At 46.7% G+C, this 13,746-nt stretch overlaps 1 protein-coding gene across 1 annotated transcript in view; it reads left to right on the forward strand.

The window, feature by feature from the left end:
* Window positions 1-122: 122 nt before the first annotated feature.
* Window positions 123-13,746, forward strand: part of NDUFA10 (NADH:ubiquinone oxidoreductase subunit A10) — a 30,082-nt gene continuing 16,458 nt past the window's right edge. Inside the window, exons 1-7 of the mRNA XM_030952690.1 lie at window positions 123-245; window positions 1,050-1,218; window positions 2,203-2,418; window positions 3,658-3,744; window positions 4,659-4,780; window positions 6,290-6,369; window positions 10,509-10,563. Coding sequence (XP_030808550.1) covers window positions 162-245; window positions 1,050-1,218; window positions 2,203-2,418; window positions 3,658-3,744; window positions 4,659-4,780; window positions 6,290-6,369; window positions 10,509-10,563 — 813 coding nt within the window. The 5' untranslated portion in view covers window positions 123-161. The remainder of the gene's footprint in view (window positions 246-1,049; window positions 1,219-2,202; window positions 2,419-3,657; window positions 3,745-4,658; window positions 4,781-6,289; window positions 6,370-10,508; window positions 10,564-13,746) is intronic.

The raw sequence follows: 13,746 nt of genomic DNA on the forward strand, positions 1-13,746 counted from the left end.
CCCTATCCCTGTCCCCGTTCCCGCCAGAGCCCACACGGATCGTGGGCGTGGCCTTTCCTGAGGGGGAGTGGGCGTGGCCTCACGGCGCTTTCCTCACCGCGCCGCACCGCCTCTCCCGCTGACGTCATCGCCGCGCGCCGCCGCCCTCCGCCGGCAGCGCCATGTCCTTGTGGGTGTCCCGGCTGGGCCGGGCCGCGGCCGCCCGGGGCCGCACCGGGCCGGACAGCGGCTCCGTCCTGCTGAGGGTGAGTGCGGGCGGCTGGGCAGGGCTGTGTCCGGAGCGCTGTTCTGCTGCGGGTGGGTGAGCGGGACAGCCCGGGGCCGGAGGTGCCTCTCCCCGGGGCTGGGACGTTCGCGGCCGGGAGCGGGGAGAGGCGGCGGAGTGCGGGGCAGGCTGGAGCAAAGGCCGGAGAGGGGAGCGCGGTGACCTTCGGTGGCGGAAGGAAAGGAGAGTTAGATAGGGATGAGCGGCGCTGTGTGAGGGAGGTCACTGCGCCCCGCGGAATGGGGTTTGTGCAGAGTTTATGGCGGGCTGAAGGAGGCTCTGAGCAGCGCTCAGAAAGGCCCTGCCGTCACCCCATAGCCCAGGTGGGTCCCTCATGTCGCCTCTCAGAAATCATGGAATAGTTAAGGCTGGAAGAAACATCCAAGGTTACCAAAGCCAAGCTTTTGCTCGCTAAGCCTTTTTGGAATGAAGCTGTAACTCTCCTGAGAGTGAATTTATGTTACTGCATGCCCAAAACTACACAAAATACAAGCAAAAGTCTAATGTGGGGTCTCTCTGGGGAGCTCTGGGTGTGTTGTGTGTCTGGCCTTCACACTGAAAATTTTTCCATGGTTTCTGTCTTCTCAGCCTTTAATTTCATGAACAGCTTCCCAGCCTAAGTACTGCTGCAGCTGCTAAGCTGAAATGACAGTGCTGAGGTTACTGAGTGAAAATTCCTTGTATTAGATGTATAAGAGTGCGTCCTGTGTGTGTGTCTGAAGAAACAGTGTCTGTAGCTAAAAAATCCCCCCAAATCTACTGATTTCCGTGGGTTTTTCTCCAGGCAAGAATCCACACCAGCCCTGAGCAGAGCCTGCAGTATGGGTGGCTGTCCTACATCTTGGGAGAAAGGACTACCAAGAAGTTCACAGAGCACAGCAAAGTCTTCACAGTGGAGGGGAACCTGTCTTCTGGGAAGGGAAAGCTGGCCCAGCAGTTAGCAGAGAAACTGGGTATGTCTCACTCTGGCTGCTTCTCTGAGGGTTGACAGAGTTTGATCGTGGCCCTTGTGCAGAGGAAGCTCACCAGAGCAGCAGCTCCTGCCTGGGGAATGCTGGAGGGAGTGGGGAGGGTCTGGTGGGTGGTGCTGGTGAGGTTTGGGATGGGGATTTGTGTGGGTGAAGCTTCAGTTCTGATGGAGCCTGTGTGCTCAACGTGCTCCTGGAGAGCTTGGCTGTTCCACAGGGATGTGCTTGGAACAGCTCAGCTCTCCCTGGGCAGGGGCAGAGCTCGGGGTTTGGGTTCTGCTGTGGTGGGCAGAGGGGCTGGGGCTGTGAGGGAGCTGGGCACGTGTTGCTGCCTGGGGGTCTCTGTACAAATCCCAAACGGGACGGCACTGCTGGGGAACGTGCCTTGAGCTGTTTATCTTCCAGCATCAGGCTCATTACATGGTTATGACAATGGGAAGATACCAGCAGCTCATGTTCCTGGCAGGAGGCAAAGAACTTCATGTTACAACTTACTTTAAAAGTTTTTGACCAATCACACAAAGCAGAAGCATATTGACAGGAGTTCTATCCAACCAGTGTAAGCACACGTACCTTCAGTCAAACAATGCTCCCTCATTTTGAATATAATACCTGCTTGTAAGCATTAAAATACAATCCACAGGGCTCCATTAATAAGCTAAGAACTTCCTAAGATCTTGGTAGATATACTTTCCTGTAGCTTAGGGAGGTATTCTAGCCAAGCGTTAATACACAGACCATGGTTCTATTTGTCCTTACTTTTCTACTTCTTATAAAAACTTTCTGCTGACAAATCTTATGGCTACAGCTTAACTCTAATCACACTTCTGCTGTCTCTGAGGCCTGCCTTTTGCAGCTTTCCCAAACCCCTCTGATTTTCTGGATTCCCACAGGCAAGGAGCAGCTGAAGAGGTGTTAGTTGCAAACGAACACAGCTCATGCCTGCTGTGGGTTCCTTCTCCTTTTCAGGAATGAAGTACTTCCCTGAGGCAGACATCCACTACCAGGACAGGCTCTCAGGGGATGGGCAGCTGCTGCCTGAGAAGTTCAGTGGTTTCTGCAGCCTGGAGAAGTTCTACAATGAGCCCAAGGCCCCTGACGGGCACTCGTACCGCCTGCAGGCCTGGCTCTTCGGCAGCCGCGTCCTGCAGTACGCCGACGCCCTGGAGCACCTGCTCAGCACAGGTGGGGCTCAGGGAGGGTGTGGGCTGGAGGGGACTGTGGGGTTTGTGAGCTTTCCAGGACGAGGTGAGAGATGAGAGTCTGACTCCATGTTCTCAGAAGGCCGATTTATTATTTTATATTATATTATATGAAAAGAATGTTGTACTAAAACAATACTAAAGAAAGAGGATTACATCAGAAGGCTTTGCAAGAATGGTAATGAAAGCTCGTGACTGACTCCTCAGAGTCTGGCACAGCTGGACTGTGATTGGTCGTTAATTAAAAACAATTCACATGTTTGGATAAACAATCTCCAGGCTCTTGGGTTGCTGTTGATAATTGCTGCCCCGAGATGTGCAGGGTGTCTCTGCTCCGGCCTGTGCAACTGAAGAACGAGTCTGGGCTCTTCACTTTTCGGTCTTGAGGTTGTTTATTAATTCTTATCTATAAAATTTTCTTTCTGCTCAGCAGGGCAGCCACAGGCACTCTGACCACCCTCAGGGCAGTGTTGTCCTTTTATACTACAAACTTTGTATAACATATTTACCCTTAATTCCCAATACCTATCACCTGTGTTAGACAGTGCACTTCTACTCTAAACCAGTCCCAAAGTGCCAACATCACTGCAGAAAATGGAGAACAAGAAGAAGAAGAAGAAGAAAGAAAGGCTGGACACGCCCAGATTCCTCCATCTTGTCCCCATAACCCCCATACCAAAATTCCTAAAATCTACATTTTCACCCTGTGATTATTCTGTTATTACACTATTCAAACCTCTGTGACTTTCACGTCCTCATACAAAGTTGGTAACTTGCTCCAAGGGTCAAAATCAAATTCCCAGGTGTTCTGGGCAGCATGCCAGGGTCTCTGAGACCCCTGACGGGGTCCTTGGCAACTCTGGACACCTGGAGGGATGTGCTGAGTTCCAACACCAGACCACATTCCAGAGTAGGAAAACATGGAGAAGCTGAGGCTTCTCATCTTCCCAGGAGAAGAAATCCTGGTGAAGGGATAGATGGTAGATAGAGAAATTCCTGGTGTTTTGCAAATGTGGCATTGCAAGTGCACTGTGTGGAAAGCAAGCTGGTTACCAGCAGGGATGATATCCATGAAATTCCACAGGAGTTTGGAGTGGCTGTCTGCCCATGCACTTTTCTGAAACTGTGGAAATAGATGCAATAGATTTTTCAAGAAATGCAACAGTAACAAAGGACCTTGCAGCTCCTTCTGTCCCAACCTGCAGCCTGTTCTCCCCTGCAGGTCAAGGCGTGGTGCTGGAGCGCTCTCCTTACAGCGACTTCGTGTTCCTGGAGGCCATGCTAAAGCAGGGATATGTGCACAAGAGATGTGAGTTCCTGCCAGCAAAGGGAAGCTGCTTGCCCATAATCTCTCAGAAGTCTGGTAGTTAGCTTTGCTTTAAAAAAGGAACAAAACATTCCTGCTTGGAAGAAGGGATTCCTTTAAGTGTTCAGTGTTCAGATGTTGCTGGGTGGAGCTGGTGTGGTTTTAGTGGCAGTGAGAGGACAGAAGATAAAGAGCACAAATTGAAATGCAAAATGTTTAATTTGTAAGGAAAAACCTTTTTCTGCTGTGAGGGGAATCAAACCCTGGAGCAAATCACCTGGGATCTCCCCCCTGGAGATACTCAGAGTGCTGTGGGTGGGATTCTCAGCAGAGTGGTTGAGCTGTGTGGTTTGGGGATGTTCCTCCCAACCTGAGTGATTTGGTCTGGGGTCATGGGCCCTGAGCTGTTCCTGCCTGTTCTTAGTAAATCTGTTCTTTTGGCTGCTCCTGAGGTGGATGTAACTTTTCTTGACTGCCTCCTGTTTTTGCTGTTGGGTTTAAGAGGTGTGCATTTGGTTTTTTGCCACCTGCTGTAAGTTACTGGGTGGCTTTGAGAACTGATTATAATGACCTGAGGCAGTAAAGCCCAGCAACCTGCAATTTAATACAAAATCCCAGTTTGAATTGTACTGGAATCCTTAGGGAACAAACATCTTGATTAGAGCTACTGCTGCTTATTGTCTCTAAATGGTGGAGGAGAAGCTGAGATTCCTGTAAACCTGAGTCAGGAATAAAGTCCCTCTTTGATACAACTGGGTTTAGATTCTCAGTGCACAGAACTTCTCTGGAAATAGTTTTTTTGTAAACTTCCTGAATTCTGTTTGAGGAAAAACATGCCCTAAACTTGCTCTGTAAGCCCAGAAGAAGAGCCTGCAGATACAGACGTGGGGAATGTGATTTATTTGTGTTTTATACAGGCCTTGATCACTACAAAGAGATCAAGGAGATCAGTGTTTCTGAGTTCCTGCCACCTCACTTGGTCATTTATGTAGATGTGCCTGTCCCAGAGGTGCAGAAGAGGATTCAAGAGAAAGGCAAGGTAATTTGATCTCTGATTATTGCCTATGTCGTGGGTTTACATTGTGCCAATGTCAAACCATGACAGCCTATTTATCTCTTATCTTTATTGTTACTTGTCTCTCATGATTGCTGCCTGCTGATGTCTGTTGTAATCACAGCTTCTGTGGGGTTTCTGCTGAATGCTGCATCTGAGGAGCTGCTTGTCCTCTGAGCTGTGAGATCTGGGTGGTGGTGGTGACTCTGTGGGTATTCTCCTATGCTTGCTTTAAAAAAAAGGTTAAAAAAAATCAAAAATAATCTTTTTGTGTGACTGCATCAATATGTTGTCATTTGTGGGATGAGAAATTGTTTGAAGAGCAGGTGAAATTTTCTACCTGGCTGTGTTGCTGCCACTTCAAGAGCTGTGGGCAGGTGATGTGCTGCTTGCAATGCACTTAGAGGTGATTTGTTTCTTATTCCTGAGTGCCAGGAGCCCAGCTGGGCTCCCTGGCTCCTGCTTCCCAGTTGACTGCTTCCTCACACCTCTGCTGGGGTTCGTGTGTGAGTCACCTGGGATCAGCAGGTTCACTTATCTCCCTGAAATCCAGCAAATCACTGCTGGGTGACTGCCTGATTGAGCTGGTCTTGGCTCAGGAGAGCTGCAGGGTGCTTTTGGGGAATGACTAATCTAATAAGGTTTGTAATTTGGGGTTTTTTTCCCTCTTTGATACTTAGATGTGTGTTTGTAAGTGTTTGCAGATGTTTAGTGAGGATTCAAAGGTGTTTGTCTTGCCTTGTTGAAAGGCTGTGGGAAATGCAGTTTAACCCTGATAGATTAAAAGAAAGCTTTGATTTATTAGAAAAAAGTTCTCAGTTAAGAAGTTCTTCATGTATTGGGAGAGCCTGTGAGTTCTTAGCCCTTCTGAGCATGAAAATCAGTGGCATTTTTGAAACCTTTGGACAGAAATTGCTGATGTAGCTTGTGACTTTTTGGGTCAGTGGCAGTGCTGAGCTCTGTAGGATTGTTTGGGGAACACAGGGTAGATCAGAGAAAAATTCCTGGTGTTTTGCAAATGTGGCATTGAAGGTGCACTGAGTGGAAGGCAACCTGGCTAAGAGCAGGGATGATATCCATGAAATTCCACAGGAGTTTGGAGTGGCTGTTTGCCCATGCACTTGTGTGAAACTGTGGAGATAGGTGTAATTTTGGCCTCCTTAAGGAAAAGGTGGACTCAGAGTCTTCTCCTGTTTTCTGGGTGGCTGTTACAGCTCCCTGGAGGGTGTAGTTAGCAGGGATGAATCAGTCTTGGATAGCTGGGGGCTACTCTAGGTATTTCATGGCATGTAAGGAATTCCAAACGCTCCAAATCACACTCTTAATTCTTTGAAACTTTCACTGATGTGCATGTGGTTCACTTGGATGTTTGACTGCTTGTCCCAGAGTGAACCCTTGGCAGGTGGTGGAGCAGACCTTGGAGTCTGTGCTGGTGGGAAAAGATAGAAATATAATTCCACAGCTTTTTCTGTTTGTTTGTTTGTTTGTTTGTAGCCATATGAGAAAAAGGTGTCTCCTTCCTATCTCCAGAGCATTGAGGATGCTTACAAGAAGACCTTCCTACCAGCGATCAGGTTAGCAAAGAAAAATGTTTTGCCTCTTAGGTCTTTGAGCAAAAATGTGTGCAAACCTTAAAATCTCTGCCAATATCAACAAATCACGTGAAAAAATCCTCCTTGTGCTGCGGGGTTACAGTACTGTTCCCCAGTGAAGGGGTGCTGCATTTACAGCATGAGAACTGTGTGAGTGTGGTTAACTTCTGCCAGCCCAGGAGCCTGATGCCGGTGCTGGAAGTTGAAAATGGTTCAGGAGTGGTGTGCAGAGTGCCACAGCTATGGCTCTGTGTGTCTGCACAACCTGAGGAGAGAGTGGTGCAATGCAAGCTTTTCTCAGGCCTTTTTGGAAGGCTTTAGGGCTTTTCTCTCCTCAGAAAGTCCTTTCAGTTGTCACAGAATCCCAGAATGGTTTGGGTTGGAGGGACATTAAAGCTCATCCAGTCCCACCCCTGCCATGGGCAGGGTCACCTTCCATTATCCCAGGTTGCTCCCAGCCCTCTAGGACCTGGCCTTGGACACTGCCAGGGGTCCAGGGGCAGCCACAGCTTCTCAATGCCCTCCCAGGGAACAATTCCTTCCCAGTATCCCCTCTAACCCTGCCCTGTGGCAGTGGGAAGCCATTCCCTGTGTCCTGTCTCTCACTGGGCTCCCCTGGCTTCCTCTAGCTGGGAAGCAAAAGCACGTGCCCTGTAAACCTGGGATGAATCAGAGCTTGCCAGCTCTCCCAGTTCTTACAAAAGAGCTGTAGGAAGATTAAAACTGTTCTAAACATCTAAAAGCAGAATTAGGGTCCCTCATAATTCTGGAAGGAAAACTCTCAAAGGGTATCAGATGAATTAACTGTGGGAGTTGTGGTGTGTGCAGGAGGCTGATAGAAATCAGAGTGGATTCCCAGGTGCTTTGTAGCCTGCCTGTGTCCCACTGTGCTTGCTCCATCTCCCCGGGTGGATCAGTGGGTGGCTCTGCCAGCTACTGAAGTGAGTAACTCGATATTGAGCTTGTCACTCAGGCAGGCAGGGCTTGGTGCTGTCACAGATGGTCAGTGGCCTCTTATGTGTCCCCTCTTGGAAGGGAATGGGGAGCCTTGGGAATGTCATCCCCTGAGGGCAGACTGCTGCAGTCACTGGTGGGAGCCAGCTGCTGCTGTTCTCTGGAGCACAGGCAGCCCCACATGCATCTCGTGGTGTTCAGCCAGGCTGAGCCCTGAACCTGCTGTGATTTCACCTCCTCGCCCTCTGTGTGTGCATGGGCAGTGCCCCTGTCAGGCAAACCCCTCTGCTTGGCATGCTGGCAGGGTTTGGGCTCCCAGCAGCCTGGCACACTGAGCTGTGTGGCGTTTTCTGAGACCCCCATCAAAGGGAGGGAATGATGGATCTGACTCTGTGTTCTTAGAGGGCTAATTTGTTATTTTATGATCTATATTATATTAAAGAATGCTATACTAAACTATACTAAAGAATAGAGAAAAGATACAGACAGAAGGCTACAAGATACTACTGAAAACTTGTGACTCTCTCCTCAGAGCCTGACACAGCTTGGCTGTCATTGGCCAATGAGTGAAAACAATTCACCTGTTGGATAAACAATCTCCAACCACATTCCAAAGCAGCAAAACACAGCAGAAGCAAATGAGATAAGAATTGTTTTCCTTTTTCTCTGAGGCTTCTCAGCTTCCCAGGAGAGAAATCCTGGGCAGAGAGATTTTTCAGGAAATATGACAGTGACAGATCTGTGTCTCTGTGCCCTGGCTGTGGGGAGCTGGGGGTGTGTGAGTCCAGCTCTGTGCACCTCAGGACCTCAGGGTGGCTCTGTCTGGGCTAAATGCAGAAGCCACAGCTGCCTTAACTGTTTGTTTGCTGGCAGGGCTGCAGGGGGCTATGTTCTTGCCTGTTACCACTTAGCCTGCCTAGTTTGATTCCCTGACTCCTGGTGATGCCCAAAGTCTGGTCCAAACAGGCTAAAAGGAGGTGTTATAGACTGCTGAGCTGTTGGGAAGGATGAAAGTTTGACAAGCAAGTCTCACAGATATGTGTGCTTAGCAGAAAGATTTTAAATGTGGAGTCTGGTGAAGGAATAGAGATGGCAGCAAGTTTTGATATAGGAGAAAATAATTGCTGAGCCATTCTTACTGGGTAACCAAGGAAGCAAAGGGTGTGTTAGTTAGAAGGGGTTTTTATGGCTTAGAGCAAAGGATAAACCCACCCCAAACAAGAAGATGTTCTTACCAAGCAGAAAGGTAGCACGGGCAAACAAGGCAGCAAATGTGGCAAGTAGAAAAAAGTTCTCAGAATTTTCCACTGCAAGAAAAGTGAAAAACAACTTCTAGCTTAAACTGTAATGTACTGACTTTTAGTGATTGGAGAACAGTAACATGAATATGGTAATTACAGGAGTTATGATAGGCTACAGATAAAAGTTAAGGTATAGATTGGTTCTACTGTATGAAGATGCTCAGCAAAGAAAAGTATTTAATGCAATATGACCAAAAGAAAAGTATATAATGCATTGTAACCAAAAGAAAAGTATAAAATGCATTGTAATAAAAACCAAAGGGTCTCCAGGGCTGCCTGCAGCTGGAGCTGACAGCTGTAGGCACAGCTCTGTCACCCACCACCCTGGATTGCTGTGACATCTTGAATGGAACAAACTGCATTTTGGAGAGCTGCCTGGAGTCCTGCATCTCTCACTTCAGCTCTTACACTGAGCAAACTCCTGCATGCTTTCCCTGTTGAAGTTTGCTTGTTCCTTGAAAAGCAGTTTGTTGCTGGGCAAAACTCCTGTTACCTTGTGCTGTTTGACTGGAGCAGCCTGATGCTGCCTGAAGTGGTTTATAGTGGATTTTTGCTTTAAAATTGATGCTTTCTTTTCTATTATGAATGTCTTTCATGTTTTTATTGGTAGTGAGATTTGTGGGCTGGGTGCTGTGGCAGGTTCTGCCCGGTGACTTGGAGCAGTGTTTGGGTTCTGTTTGATTTTTCTCTTTTCCCTGAGCAGAGCCTTAAGGTTGGTACTGTTCTCTTTCATATCCAACACTGCTTCCACTGAGCAGCTGTTTTCTCTTAAGGAAAGCCCTGATAATCTGCAGAGTCACTGAGCAGCTGTTTTCTCTTAATGAAGCCCTGATAATCTGCAGAGTCAAATCAAGAGATGGGATGAAGTGATTTGATGGGCATCGTTGAGGCAGTTGCTGGTGTCAGGCTCTGCTGAGGGCTGACCTCTCCCTTGGGCTGATATTGAGGAGAATCTCTTATTCCAGGTGCCTGCCCCATCCCTGGAAGTGTCCAAGGCCTGGTCCTGCAGGACTTGGGGCAACCTGGTATGGTGGAAGGTGTCCCTGCCCATGGCAGGGTGGAACAGGATGAGCTTGAAGGTCCTGTCCCACCCAAACCATTCTGGGATTCTGTGGAATTTTCTCCATGCTCCTAAACTTTGCTGTGTGATGTTTGCTTTAGTGTCCACATTGGGCAGCTATTCCAGGGTTTTCCAGCTGGAAACAGCTATTGCTGAACGTGGCTGAACATGTGAGGTATGAAAGGTTCATGTAGGAATTCCTGTTGTGGTTCTGCTGTGCAAGTGTCTTTTCTCTGAAGGCAGCTGGCTGATTAAAAAAACAATCTTCTAACCAGGAAACATTACCTTTTAAAAATGTTTTTACACTTAGAGATCATGCTGCTTGCATTTGTATTCATTCAGCTAGCTCAACCTGAGTAAATAGTGATAAATGAATGCATTCTTCACTTGAGATGACTCACAGCTAGTCATGCACTTGGAAAAAAGAAAATCTACCCACTTTTGGGTTAGACTGAAAATTTCACTTATTTTCAAGTAGATTGGGCAGTTGTAATAGGGGCAAGTATCCACGTTAATTAAATGAAAACAAATTCACATGTGTAGTTTTTAAAATTTCTTTTTCAGCTGAAGTTGTGTAGATATCCAGGCCATTTGCCCTTTAAAAGCAACTTTCCAGCAGCAAAGAAACAGCTCACAGGTGCAACAGGAACTCTACTGCAATAGCTAGGAGCAATCTAAAAAATTGCCATGATTCTGGTTCAGTGTCTATGCCTTTTAACTTCATTTCTGTTCCTTTTGGAGCAGGGTGGGGAGAGGATGGGTAGAGCAGTTTTATCAGGGGAATTCAATTTCTGTGTTCTTTGCAGTGAGAGCTGTGAGGTTCTGCAGTACACAGCAAGTGCAGCTGAGGATGTGGAGAAGGTAAGTTTTGCTTTTCTGGGAGTAAGTTTAAAAGATTTCCCTTAGTTCAGTGAACTTTCCCCTTCGTGCAGGGTTATTGGCAGGCTAGCAGAAGCCTTTTGCTTGACCATTATTAACTTTCCTCTCTAGCTGTTGTTCCTGAGGGAAAGAGCACTGAGGTTTTTGAGACTCTGGGCAGGTTTTGGGCCCATTTCAGTTCTAGGGATAGATGTCTGTTAAGAGCAGTAATATGGTGCTAACTGGATAATAACAATCCTCCATGGAAGCTTGCCAAGGAATCATCCCCACTTGGGAGGAGAGAGAGCAGACTTGCACCTGGGCTGTCTCCAAGGGCTTTTTGGGCCTTCATCCTAATGAGGTGAAATTTTTACCCTACTTGCACACAGTCCCAACTCCCTCTCCTCCTCTGTTACGTGCAGTGTGATCTTGGCAGAGAGTTGAGTAATATATACAGATGTGTGGTAGCCTGTACCTCATTAAGCTTATTAGCATATTCAGAGCATTCATGTTAATATTTAAGTGCCCCTTATCAGACTAAAATTACATTTTTGCCTGAGGTGTCCTTCAACATTTGGGTTATATGACTTTGTGAAGCAGAAAATATTGATAAGGACTTCCCTGGTGCTAAAATTAACACTCCATTCTCCCCCATAGGTGCACTGCTGCTTGTCTCTAGGCCTTCTGTTCCCTTTATAAGAACAGGGGTGTGTGCCACATTCTGGGTCCTCTCCTGTTGTGGATGGATTTTTTGGGTGCTCCTGCACTTGATAATAAAGGTTATCATTTATAACCAGTAGACCTGTGGGACAATGTGGGTTTATACCCCTAAAAAAGGGCTGGTGGCTTCAGTGTGACAGCAGATAATAAATAGAAAAAATACACAAAAAATCAGGCTGAAATGAACAAAAAAGCTGAGGTTGTGATGTGAATGTAGAGAATCTGGAGCAATTAATTTGTTTTTTTTCTGGATAACAACAAAGAAGCAAGGATAGGAGTGGAGAGCTGTGGTGTTTCAAGATGGGTACTTGGTGAATTAAAGGAAAGTTGAGATGGGGGTTAAATGCCTGTTTTTTTCCCTGTCCTTCTCTCTGGACACATCTCCAAGTGGTCAGAATAAAGCAGGTTGTTTCCCCCTCAGATGTTTTTGTAGTAAACCCCATTGCTAGAGATTTGATGTTAATCCTTTCAATCAGGGTTTAAAGTCAGTCTAAAGCTCTTATTGTTCAAGGAGCGACTCTCCTGAGCTCAGCAATCTTGTCATTGCTCTAAATAGGCTCATCAGATGCACCAGTGGAGTCCTTAATTTGCTTGGACAAATCTGGACTAGGGGAAGGATTATTATTTGGAAGTTCAAGTGTAATGCCACAGAATGATTAAGGTTGGAAAAGACCCTGTAAGATTATCCAGCCCATGATGTTGTCATTGTCATTGTTGGTGTTGGTGGTAGATGCTGATAATTGGAAAAATTCAGTTGGTTTTTCCCCTTTTTCCTGTTCAGATTCAGTTTCCCTGTGGGATGACACAGAAGAAATTTGGAAATAAGGGCTGGCAGGAGGGCTTTGGCTTGTAAGGTGTGTGTTTACACAGGTGTATCCTCTTGACAGAGAGCAGTGGTCATTAGCCCACTCCAATCTGTTTGCTTAGGGATTTGGGAGCTGAATTTTTTTATGGCCTTATAGTTTAATAACTTTTGGTTTGCTCAGAGCACACATGCACAGCTTGGAAACGATTTTTTAAGTGTCCTAAAAAGGTCAGTTGGGGTTTCCTGTTGTAATTAACTGTGGTTGTGGTGGCTGAAGGGGTAATGAGTGCTGAAATGAGCTTCATTAGGATGTTTCACACTTGTTCAGCTTGAGGGTAAAACTGGGAATACAGAGTTAGCTGTATGTTTAATTTCTTTTAAAGCCTTGGATATTTGCTGATAATTCCTGGGAGGGTGCCAGGGCATTCCTTATAAATTAAGAATTTGTTCTTCTGTCCTGGTTGGGAAACTGATGCCATTGTTAAGGAGCTGCTGGAAGAGAAATCTTTTGATATGATGGTAACAGTGAGCAAAACTAATTTGAATACAGATTCCTTTCCCCCTGTAGCACATTGTGAACCCATTGTAGCAACTCTGATCAGTGCTGTTACCAGGTTCAGAGTTTCCAAAACTTTGCTGTGGAGTGGAGAAGGAATTGCTTTTGTTCAGCTTTTCAATTAAATAATTCAAAGAAATAATGGCTGTTTGAACTATCTTAACTTACACCTCTTGGCCTCTTATCTTGGAGTTATGTTGCAGCAGTTTGTGCCTCAGAAATGTTCATTCACTCATGTCCAAATAATTATTTCTTGCCATGAAAATTCTGGTAAGAGTGGATCTTTATAGTCGAACTATGTTGTAATAGCACTTGGTTATCATTTTTGAAGTGGTAATAGCTGGGATTTAGTGTTTGCAGGGAATAACTGCAGTGCATTTAATGTAAAGAACTCAAGGATTTTTTTGTTTATCATTCTGTCACTTCATTGTGACATGTGCTCACCTGTCAGTGGGTTGACAATGTGCCATGAGGAGTTTGGTCACGAGCTCAGTTTTATCCTTTCCCCATGGAAAAGGTCTCTGGAAAGGGATGTGTGGAGCTGTAACAATCCACTCCTTCCCAGGTTGCTCCAAGGTGCTGTCTCCACCTCATCAGGCACCTGAAGTGCATCTTCCTGACACTGGGACTGAGCTTTCCCTCAGCTCCAGGCAGCCAGGTGTGATAAGCAATTACCTCCTGGAGCAGCAAAGATCTGTTTCCAAGTGGAGCCAGGCTGTAAGTGAAGCTCAAACCAGGGATTGATAAGTTTGGGGATGCTGAAGGAATGGTTTGCTGAGCTGGCATTGCTTATTTGAAGGGCTCTGAGCTGTGAGCGTTACCTTTCCTTTCATGCATTGGTGGGTCCTGGTGGCTGGTGAAATCCTGAGCCCTTGGACTCCTCCCTGCAGCTCCTGAGTTTCCCAGCCTGAAATGTGCCTTTGTTTCTGTGCTGTGACCCACACACCGCTGAGGCAGATGCCACACCTGCTCCCCTGCCTCAGAGGATGTTACTGAGCCTCTCTGGGAGTAAAACTGACCAAACTTTAGTTTAGTAACAAACAGGAGTTAAATTTAGACTTACCTCCATTTCCCCCTCATTCTCCCTCAGGGCTGAGGTTGTACC

The sequence above is a fragment of the Camarhynchus parvulus genome, chromosome 7 (genome assembly GCF_901933205.1).
Source record: "Camarhynchus parvulus chromosome 7, STF_HiC, whole genome shotgun sequence".
NCBI classification, from domain to species: domain Eukaryota; kingdom Metazoa; phylum Chordata; class Aves; order Passeriformes; family Thraupidae; genus Camarhynchus; species Camarhynchus parvulus.